This window comes from Taeniopygia guttata, chromosome 24, assembly GCF_048771995.1.
Source record: "Taeniopygia guttata chromosome 24, bTaeGut7.mat, whole genome shotgun sequence".
Lineage (NCBI taxonomy): Eukaryota > Metazoa > Chordata > Aves > Passeriformes > Estrildidae > Taeniopygia > Taeniopygia guttata.
This window is the reverse complement of record NC_133049.1, coordinates 5,904,871-5,920,610: the sequence shown is the minus strand read 5'-3', so window position 1 is coordinate 5,920,610 and position 15,740 is coordinate 5,904,871. Positions and strand designations below refer to the sequence as shown.

The 15,740-nt window shown below is 46.0% G+C and overlaps 1 protein-coding gene across 1 annotated transcript; it reads left to right on the top strand.

Moving 5' to 3' along the window:
* Positions 1 to 1,738: 1,738 nt before the first annotated feature.
* POU2AF1 (POU class 2 homeobox associating factor 1) lies at positions 1,739 to 15,740 on the top strand. Its single transcript, XM_030290978.4, has 5 exons — positions 1,739 to 2,259; positions 10,621 to 10,748; positions 11,801 to 11,843; positions 11,922 to 12,193; positions 13,659 to 15,740. The coding sequence occupies exons 1-5, from the start codon at positions 2,244 to 2,246 to the stop codon at positions 13,968 to 13,970; spliced, it is 771 nt and encodes a 256-aa protein (XP_030146838.3). The 5' UTR covers positions 1,739 to 2,243; the 3' UTR covers positions 13,971 to 15,740.

Below are 15,740 nucleotides of genomic sequence, written 5' to 3'. Positions count from 1 at the left end.
AGAATGAGCAATTCTCTTTGGTCAGACCCCACTAATGGGTGATTTCATCCTGCTCCTAGCAGTGAATATCCCAGGAGCAGAAAGCTCAGGACTGACAGACATTGGCAATGAGATTCTTCTCCCCACACAACCCCTCCAGCCAGCCAGACAGTGAAGCACAAAAGGTCTCACTGAAAACTCCTAATGCAGCACTGCTACTAGGGAACAAGAAAAGCAAAAAGTGACAAAGATATTCTTGCATCTGTGATCAGGTTTCCATCCTGGGCTTTGCTCTGTCCCAGTGGCTCTGTGCTGTCAGAATCCAGGGCTTTCCACAGGAAAATTTCAGCAAAGAGCATTTCAAACACCCTTAAATGCAAAGATATTCTTGCATCTGTGGTCAGGTTTCCATCCTGACCTTTGCTCTGTCCCAGTAGCTCTGGCTGTCAGAATCCAGGGCTTTCCACTGGAAAATTTCAGCAAAGGGCACTTCAAACCCCCCTAAATGCAGCTTTTCCTCCAGCCAAACTCCAGAACTTCCCCCAGTGTTCCCTGGCATTGCCCTGTCCTCCAGGCTTCCAGCAAAGCCAGGCAACTCTGGTTTTCAGCTTGAATTTGTCAGGAAGAGATTGTGCTGCTGCACTATCTTAATTCTACACATGCAGGAGGTTTCTGAAACGGAGTTTCATTAGGTTAGGGAGAAACACGACATGGATATCTCACAGATAGGAGAGCCCACGGTTCCTTTGTGCTCTGGAGTGGCTGAAATTCTGGTGAAACCAACTTTTCCTGGCTCCACGGGGAGCTGGAGCCCAGCCTGGCTGGCTGGTTTTGCAGTATCAGCTGTTACTAAGCACTTCAGCAGCAGGGAGGATGTCCCAGCGTGGGGCTGGTACTCAGCAGTAATTCAGATATGCAAAATGTGGCTGAACAATACCCTCGTGCCTGAGAACAGAGGAGGTCGGGGCTGCTTTGGAGGGCAGACATGCACATCCCTTCATTCTTTCCACTCCACTTGCTCTGGGGTTTGCTTCTTTTTTTGGTTTTTGGACAATCTTTGAAGTAGAGTGAGTACAATTAAATATTCCTCTCATTAATCTGTGTTTCCCCACTAAATGCAGTCACAGAATGGATCCGTTCCCAAGAGGGGCCTGAAACACCTGAAAGCATAAAATTCCTTCAGCAGAATTCTGGCCAAAAAACTCCACCAGATCCTGCCTTGATTTTTTAATGGGAAGAGACATTTGGGAGAGCAAATTTTTGGGGCAACTCAATGATTAAAAACTGAACAGCAACATAGCACTGACAAGATCCTGACCTCACTGTGCAACTCCAACAGATATTTCCCTGGGAATGAAGCTCCTAAGTCCCTGTGAATTGTGAAAATTGATCCCAGGGGACTGATTTTTAGAGGGAAGAGGGTTGTGTTCATGGTGTGGATGGAATGGTGCTGTCATTAATGCCAAGAAGTTCTCCGGGCTCCCATGGCCTTCCTCCAGCTTTGCAGGCTCTTCTGGAAGGGCTGCTTCTCCCTGGGTAGGAAGTGTTGTATTTTGATAAAAAACAAAACAGAAAAAAAGGGGTTTCTTTTTTAAATTAAGGACGCCCTGACTTAATGGGGCTTGAAGTGTTTACAGGTGTTTCCTCACAAGTTCAAATTTAGTGGCCCTGGGGAGTTGAGATTCTCATAAGGCAGGAGCAAGCACTCAAATTCTGGGTTTTAGAAGGGTTGCACATTTAAAGGGCCAGGCTGGCATGGCCTGGGGGCTGGTTTGGCCGTGTGAAGACAAGAATTGTGCCACCCAGAGCAGCAGAACGTGAGAAAAATCATCCTCACTGCCCCAAGAGGTCAAAATTTTCCTTAAAACCCCTTTGCTGCTGCCCAACCTTTTGCCCTGATTTTACAAATTTGTGGTGAAAATCCCAGGAGAGGCAGGTCCCACCTTTGATGTTTCAAACCCATCTCGGTGACACCTTTTTTATGCAGGACATCTCTTCAGAGGAGCTGCTGAGCGTGGGGAAGGGGAAGGAGAAGAAGAAGAAGGAGAAGAAGAAGCAGAGAGCAAAGGGAAAACGCACAAGTGGCTGTGGTTGGAGGGGTGATGATGTCACCGGGCTCAGTGGGAACACGGCGCTTTTAAAAAGCTGAAAGAAACATCCTGACCCTCACTTGTCACATCCCCACCCAGGAGCCACACACAGACACGCAGAGCCGAGTTATCCTCAGCCAAGAAGGGGGGGAAGAAGCTCCATCCCAGCACAGAATGCACTGGCAAAAATGTAAGTGAGCTCTGCTTTGCTTCTCCAACCTCTGGTGGCAGCTGAGGGTTGGGAGGGATAAGGCAGCAGAGGGTGGCAGGGGAGGGGATGCTCAGGGATGGCTCGAGGGAGGCCAGTGCTGAGGTGTGATGCTCATTTTCCAGCAGGGATATCAGCTCAGGGCTGCTTTGTTGGCTTTCATCACTATGAATCAAGTGGAAGACTATGATTCATAAAAACAATAACAGGATGCAGGTATTATATCAAAGGTTACGGTGGTTACGTAGCAGAAAATTTTCCTTCTGAAAAGTGAAACCTGTGAGAAATCTTATTTCTGTGCTCCTTTTTTTTTTTTTTTTTTTGATATGTACTTCTTTCAGCTAATTAAAAAAGATAAGGAACAAAGCAGTTGAGGGCAATACAGTTATGACTTTACAGGAAATCAGTTTTCTTGTTTTCAAGATAATTTCGCTCCTCTGGGCCCACCTTTGCTGGAGTAGTTTACTGATCCTGCTCCAGGTAGGTGTTTGCTTCTTGCAAGGTTTTAATTCTCACTGTTATCACCATCATATCTCACTTGTCATCAGTAGGGGATGCTCATTTTGGCACCTGTGCTGCCACCCTTTGCCTCTCACCCTGCTGTTCCATTAACATAGAATGGTACAACACACCTGAGTGGAAAAATTAATTTCTTAAACCCTTGCCAGTGACTTATCTGACATTACTCATCTTTTTATCTCAGCTTGTAGGTTGTTCTACTGCATGTAGTAAACCAACCATGTGCCTTTGTGAGCTTTGAAATCCATTTCCTCTATTTGGTTTCCTGCCTTCTTTCTTTTCAGCTGAACATTTTGGAAGCTCAAATGTGTATTTGGGAAGTTTTATTTGTATTTCCCCCTTCACCTTGAGTGGTTTTCAGGAGAAGACATGGAAAAAACTGCAAGATGATTCCATCCAAATCCTGATTCTAAACTTCCAACTCAGAAGTCCCTGAATGGTTTATTTGGGTTGGTTTTTTTTTTAATTCCTGCAGTGACAAAGCAATGCCAACAGCAATGCTTTGGATAGGAGGAAACTGGGAACTGAACTGATGTTTTTATTTTGCTTTTTACCTTTGACACTTGAAGGAATTACAAGTCCAATTATGTCAGTCACTCCCTGATGAGAATTTGTAGACAGCTCCAGGCCTGAGCTTGTTAATCTCGAATCTCCCTCCTTTTGAGGTTTTGTCAGCATTCCCTTTTCCAGCATGGAGCTGTTGGGAATCTGATGGGTGCTGGCTTCGAGGGCAGGCAGGAGGGGTGTCCTGGCTGAGCCCCGAGCTCAGGGCAGGCATCCAGGGGCAGATCCCGCAGCTTTCAGTGGGAGCTGGAGTTCCCAGTTTGGTGTCACCTCTGTTTCCCGTCAGTGTGACCAGCTGGGAGCTCCCCTTTCACCTGTGTCCCCACAATGTCCCCACCCGTGGCCTTGCTCTGGAGCAGAAATCGATGCAGAGGCAGCTCAGGTGACCTGGGAACTTTCCAAACTGAAACCCTGAGATTTGACTCATTTGGTGCTGACAACACCAAGATTTTGGGTTCAATCCCTGCACGGGCCATTCACTGTGGTGTGGATGGTTTGTGTTCTGCATCTTGCTTGGGCTTGATGATCTCAAAGGTCTTTTCCAGCCGAATTAATTCTAATTCTGCAGGAATCTCCTGCTCAGCTGCTGGTTTTGCCTGTGTCCAAGTTTTTTGGGTGCTCAGCTCTTGCTGCAGTCGCTGGCAGAGATTGAGCTGCTCAGATTCCCTTTACCACCAAGAAATGTGAATTCACACCTCTGCAAATCCCTTCCCAATCGCTTTTAAAGCGAATAAAAAAGCTTTTCAGCCCACAACAGATGTGGGGCTGCCCTGAAAGTATCAGCTAATGAGACTGAGAGGTGAAACTGCCACATTCTGCACCTTGTGAGTGATAATTTTGGTAAAACCCCACCAGGAAAGAGGGATAGCACGAAAGTTGAGCCCATCCATGCTTTGCAAAGCAGGTGTCAAACTCTACAAATGACCACAGCAGCAATTAAATGGAAAGCTTGCATTACTAAAATGGAAAGAGTATTATGGGCTGGGAGGAATTAGGAGCTGAGGGTGAGACTTAAGGTTAAAGACACTTTCTGTCTATCTCAGCTTCCCCTTTGCACCAGGGCTCCTCTTATTCTGAAACAGAGAATTTTTAGTGGCTCTCACCACTACATGGCCAAAGCATCCAACTCTCGCTTGGCACTTGAAAGTTTTTTGTTTTTTAATTAGAATAATTAGAGCAGGAGGGATTAGGCAGCATTTTGTGTCTCCCCTTGATTTGGGTTTCTATCCAGGTGGAAAAATCTAAAATCCACTCTGGATTTGTCCATCTGGATTACCTTCCTTTTGTGGGAACAAAATGTAGGCTCTGCACAGTGCTCTCCACTCATTTAGACCCTTTTAGGTGTGAAGGAAATGTGTTTTAAAGGACAGTTATCAAAAGCTTTCCTCAAGAACAGCATGGGCCACATGGGTTTACCTGAATCCAAGGCTAGTTGGATTCCTGGAAAATCTTCCAACACCTGAACTTGAAGATATTGGGCATAAATCTAAAATATTCTTCCATCAGATGAATATTTCACTGAATTTGGGGGTTATAATGCAGTGTAAGAGACCTGGCTAAACAGGATTCTGAGGTGTTGGTGGCAGGTGAATTATTGAGGGTTTTCCATTACGCCCAGGACCCTCCTGAGTTCATTTCCTTGTGCTGAGCAATCAACCATCACTCAGCCCTTTCTGCCCCTGCCCTGAGCTGGGCTTGTTTCAAAGCAGATTCTCTGCCCAGATATTTGGTGGGTGCTTTGCATTGGCAGAAATCTTTATTGAATTCCCCACCCACGGTGCATTGAACAGGATAAATGATGAGTTGGGGATGAGCTACTCCCCAAAATGTTCATTTCTGCCACTCCAGCAGCTCTGGCAGAGCTCAGATTTGTGGAGTTGATGTTTTCATGCAGCACACAGAACAGCAGAACTCTTTAGTATTTGCACTCAGATAAATTAATACAAATTAAATTCAAAAATCAAAACGTGAATTGTATGAATCCTCTCTAGCCCAATTTTCCTTGTGTTCTCTGTAACTTCAAGGGAAATTTGGGTTGTGCAAATGCACAAGAAGCTGCATGTCCGACCCTTCCAGTGGCTGTGCAAACCTGGGGCTTTGGGATGTATCTTTTGGGAGTGAAAAATAATGAAGCAAGAATGGCCAAATGGAACTCACACAAACGTTTTCTGAGTTGTTCCATGATTTATTTGGCACTGATGAGGTTATTCACTCTCAGAACCAGCCAGAGAATTATCAGTCAGGTGGGTGTTAATTAATTTAGCTCAGGTACCAGGGACCTGGTGCTCAGCAGCCACCCCAGCCTCTGGCCACCAACACAACTGGATGATCTTGGCAGAAATAACTGGATTTTTGTTTCAGGGGCTGGAGTTGCAGGTGGCTGGTGTCAGTGTTTCACCTTTATCTGTTGATTGGGTCAATTAAAATATTAATTAAAAGCAGGACATGCCCTGAATGCTGCTGAGGGATGGGGATGGAGTTGAAATGAAGATTTCTGAGTGACTCCCTGTCACGTCACTATCTGGGATTTTGGGCAATTAAATGCATTTCTGTGCTTTGCTCCTCTGCCCTGGGCTGACCACAAAGCAGAGATAAAGTTCACCCTGGTTTTTTTTTTTGAGGTAAACTCTGTAATTAGCCAGGAAATAAGGACAGGATCATGACCAATGTTGAGTCCCTTGTAATGGGCATGGATGTAAAAAGGTTTTGATTTGACTCTAAGCACACAAGCTTATGAAACGAAGCCTCTTTCTTCTTTTTATTAGCCTAAGTTCACTGTGTCTGATAAAAATGTGATTTGTCTCCAATATCCGAGCCATTAACTCAGGGGTTTGCTAATTGAAATCTCGATTTTTCTTGTTATTTGCAGCCAGCAATTGCTTTTTGGTGTTACTGCAAACAAGAGAAACGATTGTGTTTCTTTTCAATTATTTATTCCACTGGAGGGTGAAAGGAGGGAAAAAAAAGGGAAAACCATTTGTTATCAGTGATCAGCTGATAACTTTATCCTGTGTCAGCACTGCGAGCACAGAAATCTCCTGCGAGAGGGAGCGGTGTGCCACTTCTGCTGCAGGCCGGGGCCCGGGCAGAGCAGGAGGTGTTTAAAGTGAAATCTGCCTGCTGGGGTGTCAGAATCTGAGGTATTGATGATTCTGAGATTGTAGAAAATCTCTGTCAGCCCCGCTGCCAAAGCAGAAGCCATAATTGGTCTGTGCTGTTTCAAGGTTGTTTATTCTGTTTATCTCTAACATGTTCTGCTGCCCTGCCGCAGCTCTGTCCTGCAGGGCAGCGTGTGGGGCTCTGCCCTCAGTGGGATGGTACAAACATTAAATACCACAAACTCCCTGTGCTGGATTTACAATAACGTGCCAATATCTGTCACCTACGTTGGACAGTGTGTCCCCAGCCTGAACCAACAGAAAAATGCCAACACCACAGGGAAACATGGAGGGCATGAAGAAGGAGAAAAAGGACAAGGCACACCCAATTTCCTCCATCTTGTCCCCTTTGGACCCCTCATCTAGAATCCTAAAATTTTACTTTTGCACCCGTGCCACACTTAATTATTACTTATATCAAACACTCAGAGCTTGTAATTGATCCTGTAAGATTGAAAACTCTTTTCCATGGACAGAGATCACAGCCAGTGTCTCTGGGGGCTCTGTCCAGGGGGGTTCCTGACCCCTGCCAGGGTCCCAGGGCAGCCAGAGGGAAGCTCTGGATTCCCACACTGGGAAATTTCTGTGCCTTGGCTGGAAGGCTGGAGGGGAGCTGCAGCTCTGTGCGTGTGTGTGTGTGTGTGTGTGTGTGTGTGTGTGTGTGTGTGTGTGTGTGTGAAGCTCACTGATCTGGAACTCACCACGCTTCGCTGCCCGCACCCTTCCAGCAGCTGCTGCGCCGCTCTCTTCCCTCCCATGGTTAAACCAAAGTGGAGGGGAGGACAGAGTCTGAATTTTTGGTGGTGGCTTGACAGAATCCCAGAATCACCGAATAATGAGGTTGGAAGAGACCTCTAAGATCATCAAGTCCAACCCATGCCCTGACACCTCACTAGACTACAGCACCAAGTGCCAAGTCCAGTCTTTTTTTAAACATATCCAGAGATGGTGATTCCACCACCTCCCTGGGAAGACAATTCCAGTATTTTATTATTCTTTCAGTGATAATTTTTTTCCTAATATCCAACCTAAACCTTCCCTGACGTAGCTTGAGGCTGTGTCCTCCTGTTCTGTCAGTGCTGCCCAGGGGAAGAGACCGACCCCACCTGTCTAAACCTCCCTTCAGGAGTTGTGGAGAGCCATGAGGTCACCTCTGAGCCTCCTCTTCTCCAGGCTGAACAACCCCAACCCGTGCTTTCCCTGCCTGTTTTTTCACTCAGATCGATATTCTTGAGAATCAGGGGGTGTGTCTGCGTAAATTGAGGGTGGCAGATGCCCTGGAACCTTTTTTGGGCAGTTTTGATGCTTCCAGGCTGAGCTGCAGCGTGGTCTGGAATCCAGCATCCTCCTGCTGCTGTCACTTGATGTTTTGAGCCGTTTGGTGCCTTTCCAGCAGCTCTTTTAAAGGTTGCTCACAAGTTTTGAAGGCTTTTGTGGACTTTTAGCAAATACATCAGGCGATAACATTGATGGAGGGAGCCTGGGGCTGAGCACACACCCGGCAGCCTGGCCAAAGCATTGAAATGTGGAAACCCAAAGTGGTTTGATTTGGATTCCCTCTCTTCTTCCTCAACTGGAGATGTCTCAAACTGCCCCAGCTTCACAGAGCAGGTGCAAACCAAAATGTGCCCACGGCATGTGGGTGTTCCATGGTCCTGGAATCGCAGGAGAAATGCCAGGACTGCTGCTGTTCCTTTATTTTCTTTAGTTCCATTTTATTGAATGGAGCTTGGGTTCTCATGACTAAAATAAAATGGAATATTGGTCCAAGACAGCTTCACACTTTGACAAAACCTTTATAAATTGAATGGAACCTGGGCTCTCATGACTGAAATTAAAATAAAACGGAATATTGGTCCAAGACAGCTTCCCACTTTGTTAAAACCTTTATATAAGGATGACTTAATCCAAGTTCTTCATTTACGAAGATATTTTAATTGTCATTATTCCCCCAAATGCTGATATTTGTAAATGGCCATGTATCTTCAACTCGATGAGGAATTGCACCCTGAAGCCCCAAAGTCATTTTGCTGTGGTCTGTCTGTGATGCTCAGACCCCACAGGCCCCTGAGCAGTGGAAAAGCAGCTGTGCTCACATTATTTTTATTTCTGGAGGTCAGCTTGGGGGAACCGAAATATCATCTGCAGACTTTGGTTTTTAAAACTTTTTTTTTTCTCTTTATTTTTTTTTTTTTTTGGGTTACTCTGCTTACTTACACCGGAAACTCTGAATAGGTATATTTGTCAGCTTTTACAGTAAATTTCTTCTTTCCCATCCCCCAAACCTGGAGCCAGAAACCAGCATCCTTCCCCACCCTAATTCTGCAGGGAGACCCTTTGATGGGCTGGGGATGAGCTGCTCCCCAAAATTTTCATTTCTGCCACTCCAGCAGCTCTGGCAGAGCTCAGGTTTGTGGAGTTGATGTTTTCACGCAGCACCCAGAACAGCAGAACTCTATTATTTGCACTCGAATAAATTAATGCCAATTAAATTGAAAAAGCAAAGCGTAAATTGTGTTAAAAGCCCTTGTGGATGCTTGTATGGAGACTTAAAGAACTTTTATTCTCTTTTAAAGTTTCCTTTTGAAAGCCACAGGATTCACGGGAATGCAAAAAAAAACTGATTTAAAGAGACAAAAAGGACGTCCACAGAAAGCAAAGGTAGATCAGGCAAAAGCTGGAAAATCATCTTTGCTTCAACTACTGTTTAAAAGTAAATTATTTCCTTAATGTGCATAACAAAGGCAACAGTTCAGTGCATTAATGGAGTTCTGTCTGGTCCTAAAAGGATTTTTCGTGGCCAATCAAGATTTCATAACTAAATTATCTTTAATGAGTTAATAGAAGAGCCAAGCTGAAGGGAAAAAAAGTATTTTTGAAAAGAAATGAGAGCAGAAACGTTTATTCTGTTAAGTAATTTTTGTGGTGGGTTTATGATCTCTGCATTTAGAACTCCATCTTTCTCCTCCCAGGAAGGTGCAACAGAAACATCTCAGCGTGCTCAGAATTAAATGCAGCTGGGCAAGATGATCTGAGGTGAAATGATTCGTTTTTGTGGGACACAAATCTAAATAAATGCTCCCAGGGTGGAATAATAGTTTAAAATTCAGATTGGAGCTGGATAGCCACCTGTACCTCAAAACCAAAGGGCAGTTCCAATCTTTAAAAATGGAAAACTTCTCCATTTCTGTATTTACACATCAAAGTGCAGTAGAAGGGGCAGGCAGCCACCTCTGCTATCGGTGGCTTTACAAACAGCAGCCTTTGATATCCTCTGTTTCCTTCTGCTATCGATCCCCTCCAAACACTCCAGGTAAAATATGAGTTGTTAATTCTGGCTCTGGCAGAAATGTGCTTCCCCTGCTTTCCCTGCTCACACGGCTTTGGGAGAGGCTTTTGGAGCTGGCTGTAAACTTCATTCTTCAAAGTGGAGCAGAATTTAGGGGTGGGAGCTGGGAGGTTTTTGGGTGTGAGGTCTGTGATGTCTCCTGTTTATCAACCTCCTGGCCAGGCAATGAGCAAAATTTGTTCAGAACTGAAATACAAATCTGGTCTAGGCTGGGACTTCAGCACCTGCTTGATCTCAAAATGAGATATTTAAGTCAAATTAATGATGTTTAAATAGTTTTTCAAGTGAGGATGTTTTCCTGATTTGGGTTGTTCATATACCTTCTGCCTAAACCTTGAATATATTTCTTTTAAATATATAATCTCTGCTTTTTTATGTCCCTGAGTGGCCAACAATTCTGGTGTGTCACCTTTTGGGTATATTTGGTCTGATTTTCCTTTGGGAAGCTGCTCTGCAGGTCAGTGGCACTCAGAGCATATATTTCTTTTAAATATATTTCTTTTAAATATATAATCTCTGCTTTTTTATGTCCCTGAGTGGCCAGCAATTCTGGTGTGTCACCTTTTGGGTATATTTGGTCTGATTTTCCTTTGGGAAGCTGCTCTGCAGGTCAGTGGCACTGAGGGACACACGGGAAAGGAAGAAGAAAATAAATGTATTCTGGTATAGCCCCCAGGCTGCTGTGGGGATCTGGGGTCCCTGAGAGGAAAATAAATGTTATATAAATTTTTAATCTCTTTTTTTTCCCCTCAGCTTCTGCCCCAGACCAGCAGCCCCAGCCTCGCCCCTACCAAGGTGTCCGAGTGAAGGAGCCCGTGAAGGAGCTGCTGAAGAGGAAAAGGGGGAATGTCCATAACTCCAGCACAACTGCAGCTACAACGGTAGGAAAAAAACAAACAGGAGGGAAATTCTCAGTGCTGCTGAAAGGAACCTCTGCATCTCTAAAGCATTTTGAAGGCCCTGCAGCCCGGTGTTACCTGGCAATGCCATTAATCTCCCTTTAGTTTAGTGCCACCACTTCATGGAAAGGGGAAGTGCTTTGTACTTGGCAGGATCTGACTGCTGGGGACACAAAGTGCCGTGAGAGGGAGGCAGCTTGTCCAGGGCTCTGAGGGACCATCCTGAGCCATCCCTGGCTGTTTGCTGCTCCTTTTCATCCTGCATCTGCCCTCCCAGCAGGCAGCACCTTGGCTGGCCCCTCTCTGCAGGAGAATCTCTCTGCTGCACGAGATCTGAGCACGCTTTAAGGTCTCCTGGAGCTGAGGGGACGTGGTGGGTGTTTGGGGTGTCCTGGCTGTTAGGTTCAGTTCTTCTGGCCCTTTTTATGGGGTGGGAGGATTCAGAGCCTGACACTGCTCATGCCTGGTGTGGTCTGTGGGGATGCAGCCTGGTCAGGCAGAGAGAAAGAGCAATCGTTTCTCACAGTGCTTGTGAGAATTTTTAGGGAGCTGTAGGAATCACTTGTTAGCCTAAACAATCTGCAGGTGGTGTTTTTCTACCTTGCTTTTCTGTTCCTCTCAAGGACGGTGTGTGAGGAAGATGTTTTATTAATTAACCAATCAAATAGAATGTGTTGCGTCGGTCTGTTTAAGCCAAAGTTTCCTTTCCATTAAAACTTTATTTTCTTCTTTTTCAACTGTGTCCTCTTCTGTCTTGTGTCATTCTTGGTGCCAGGGTGACAGGTGTGTGCTTCTCTAAGAGAATTTAATCTTGTGCAAGATATAAGAAGTGTGTCCCTCTCACTGGGAGTTTTGATAGAAATTAGAGTTTAACAGGCTGATCTATTACAGATCCATCAATTAGGGAGTTTAATAGGTTGCTCTCTTACAGATACATCAATTAGGGAATTTAACAGGTTGATCTATTACAGAATTAATAAATTTAATGCTGATGGGCTTCACCTCTGATTTTTATTCTTTCTTCTCTCTTCCAGGTAGTTTTGCCCCATCAGCCAGTCCCTTCCTACTCACCCATGGGTAACGTATCCCTGCCTCTCCGGGGCTCTGCAGGGAAGGCTGTGCTGAGCTGGGCTTTAACCCTGTCCTGTTTTGCAGGCCAGCCTTGCCTCGACATGGACGCTGCTGCCCCTGCTCTGCCTGGCCCGGAGGAAGGAGCTCTGGCCTCTGGGTGGATCCCCCAGCCCTCTCCCAGCCCGCTGCAGCCCCTGGCTCAGTGGAGCCCTTACCCTGACTACGTGTCCCACGAGGCTGGCAGCTGTCCCTACACTGCAGATATGTACGTCCAGCCCGTGGGTCCCAGCTACACCCTGGTGGGACCCTCCTCCGTCCTCACTTACACTTCCCAGCCTCTCATCACCAACTTTGCAGTAAGTCAAAAACACCCAGCTGGAAATGATGTTGGTTCGCTCCTTCTAGCAAGAGCTGGGGGGTGTAGTTAGGTTAATTTATTTAATTACTGTAATGTTGTGTGTCTTTGCATCCATGCCATGTATTTCCCAGCATGGTAATATGGTTTGAGCAGGGCAAAAAGTTGTAGTTGTGCTGGAATAAGGCAAAATTCACAACCTTTTCCCTCTTCACTCTTCCATTCCGAGCAGGAATTATTTCTGAGCAGGACCTTATTTCCAAGTTTAAAATTTAAAAAAAAAAAAAAAAAAAAAGTCAGTGGGGTTCCAGGAAATATTGATCAGGTGAGGCAGGAAGGATGACTTGGCAATAAATTTCTCAGAAGTGGCTGCTAAAGGATAAAACAGCAAGGTCAAAATATATAAAGGTAGCAAAATATTTGGCTTCAGGCCAGACCAAATCTGCCTGGCTGACAGCAGATGATGCAGTCCCCTTTAGAGGGGAACAGAGAGCTCTGTTCCAGTGACCTCAGGAGCTGCTTTTCCTTTCCCTGGTGCAGTTTGGCTGCTCAGGCAGACCCAGCCAATCCCCCAAGGCCATTTCTGTGTCCTGGTGGCCCCTGGAGCTGAGGAAGTGCAGAGGGTGTGACAGGGTCACAGGGAGCGTGGGTGTCACTGTTGGGGCAGGACGGGAATGGAAAAGTCTCCAAGTCAGAAGGCAAGGAGAGAACTGAACTTTATTAACAAGCAGCGTTCCTCTTTTATTACCAGGATCGCTAAGGTGAAATGTGGTTGGTCTCAGAGTGAAAACATCTCACACCATTGGTGCCTTGCACTTTGGTCAGTGTAGCAGGACATATCTGACAACAATATGAACAGAGAGAGATAATATGTGGGACTCAGATTCAGTCAAAGAAAGAAATGGAGAGTTTCTAGCCAGGCAGATGCCTGAGAAAGAGCTGGAGAGAATGTAAATAGTTCTTTATCTCTCTTGTTGTTCACATTGTTTATAGTTAGGTTCTATCACTGTGCATCAAGCACTTTGCACCAATGCTTTAGATTGTTTTCACTTCAGAACCAATGGATTTGGTCCTTGCAAAGCTCTGTATAAAAGAGCAGTGTATTTTGAATAAATCGGAGTTTTATTCTCAGCAGCCTTGGAGACAGAGTCTTCCCATTCCCGTCCTGCCTCGACAGTGACAATAATAATTGTTTACATTCCGTTCGAACTCTTGCCCAGGCTCAGCCTGGCAGAATCTCTCTCTTTTTCTCTCTGACTGAACTGAGAATATCCACAGGTGGGAGTGGGGACAGAAAGCTGGAGGGAGCCTGAGGAAAAGCATCGCCCTCAGTGCAGAGCATCACCCAGAGAGGAAGGACGGGGGATGTCAGAAGTGGGATGAGCACCCCCAACCTGTGCTGCATCCCCCCCCTGCCCCAGCAAACCAATTGTCACATCTTGCTGTATTTCTGTCCCCTTCCCCAGCCCCGCAGCAGCGCCCCGGCCGTGGTGCCACCGCTGGAGGTGACGGAGCAGCAGCCGCCCCTGACCTACTTCCCGTGGGCACAGCCCCTGTCTGCCCTGCCAGCCTCCAGCCTGCAGTACCCTGCAGCCTCCTCCTCCTTCCCGGGGCCCCAGCTGCTGCCCGTGCCCATCTCCATCCCCGAGCCAGCCCCGCAGGAGCTGGAGGATGCCCGGCGAGCCATCGGCGCCCTGCCCATCGAGAAGCTGCTGCTGGAAGATGAAGACAATGATACGTACGTGTTAAGCCACGCTCTGTCTGTTGAAGGGCTTTAGGTTGCACATCTGGGTCCTGCTCCTCAGCAGCTCCGTGGGTTTTGAGTAGGGAGGAGAAGCAGGCAGGGTGGGGTGGGAATTTTAGCGCGCTGTGGTTTGTGCGTTGAGGGAAATTTGCTTCGTTCTGGCGCCCAGCACAAGATTCCTCTGCTGTTCCAGCTCCTGCTGCCTCTCCCAGGCGGGTCTGGATGCTGCACACTTGTGCTCAGCACCAGCACCAGGTGATTTTCACCCTCATGGCCTCAAAATTCATTTGGTGAGGGTAGGATTGTTTCTAAATATTGCCAAACCCCGTTCAATAGGGTTGCTTTTGTGTAAATGCCTTGTTTGTGTGTCTTTGACCTGTCCAGAGAGGAACTCTCACCAGATTTAGGCCACTAGAAAATGTTGAGAGGGGGCCTAAATTGACATTTTTCTCTCCTAAACTTTACTATTCCTTTGGAAATCAGGAAATCATGAAGTGTAGCTTTATTCTGCTGGTGCAGGTGGGTGCAGCAGTGTGAGAGAAATGCCAGAGCAGTCGGAGATCCCTGTTTGCAGAGCAGGAATTCACACCCAGGTGTACCTGGAAGCTCTCCCCTTGTCTGCAGGTGTGGAGCAGTGGGTTGGGGTCGTGTTCTTTTAGCTGCAGAGGGGTTTGGGGCTCTGAAATATCCAGATTTGGGTGTGAGGCTGATTTAATGGCTGGCTGGTAATGCACCCGTTGGACAGATCCTGTCCCACCAAAATCTCTGGGAGTTTGGTGTGAGTGAGGACTGCAATCCATGGCCCTAGACCAGGACAAAAGAGGAGACAGGGATTTTCCAGAACCTGGAGTGCAGCCCACCAAGGACTCCATGGCATTACTGTTACCTGGCAATATTTTCACTTTTCTGTAGCCTTTGAGTGTGATGTGTTGAGCCAGGGAGCTTTAGTGACCTCTCCTTGGAAAGCTCCCCAGGCCCAGAGGTGCACACGAGTCCTTTATGGCTTTCTGATTTCCTTCCCTGGAGAATGAGGAGCTTCACTTTTCCCTCTGATACAAGTGTAAATATTTTGGTTGAGGCTCAGGAGTGCCATGCACAGGCAAATATATTTCAGGAGATACATCCCCTTCAAACCCTGTTTATTGTTTTCTTGACAAAAAAGAGGCTCTTGGCTGGTGAACACAATTTCTCTGGGTTTTTCTGCTTTCTAAAGCCCAGGATTGTTAGATGATTTTAATATTTGCAAGACTAATTGCAAAATGATTTCTAGTACTCTTTATTACCTGGAGTCCAGTTGCCACCCAGGCAATATTTCAAGTGGCCTTACAGTTCATGCCTGAGTGAGGTTTGAAAACCCAGGTTGAAAGTCTTAAAATCTTTCCAAGAGTAGTTTTTATTGAATATTGACAAATGTGGAAGACGTGAGCACTATAGATCATGTAAGGGATCACAAAGCTGTTGGAAAAGAGCAGTAGTTGAGGTTTGCACTGAAATTAGTGGCTTATATTTGCAGAAAAACCCAGCAAAGAAATTAATTCGAAGGAGCTTAAGTCACCACTGCTTCCTCCAGTTTTATGAAATTCAAAGATATTCCCTAGGTAAGACTGGGATAAAGCAGTTGTGAATCAAGCCCGTGATTGCTCTGATTGCTTTTCAATTCCTTTCACTCCAATGTATGTAAATTCTGTGTGTGAACATAAAACAAAGATGAAACTGTTTCATCATTTCTTTCTGGGTTGTTCTGGTTAGAAAAAAAGACAAATTCTTTTTTTTTTTTTTTTCAATAAAGATCTACAGTAACTTT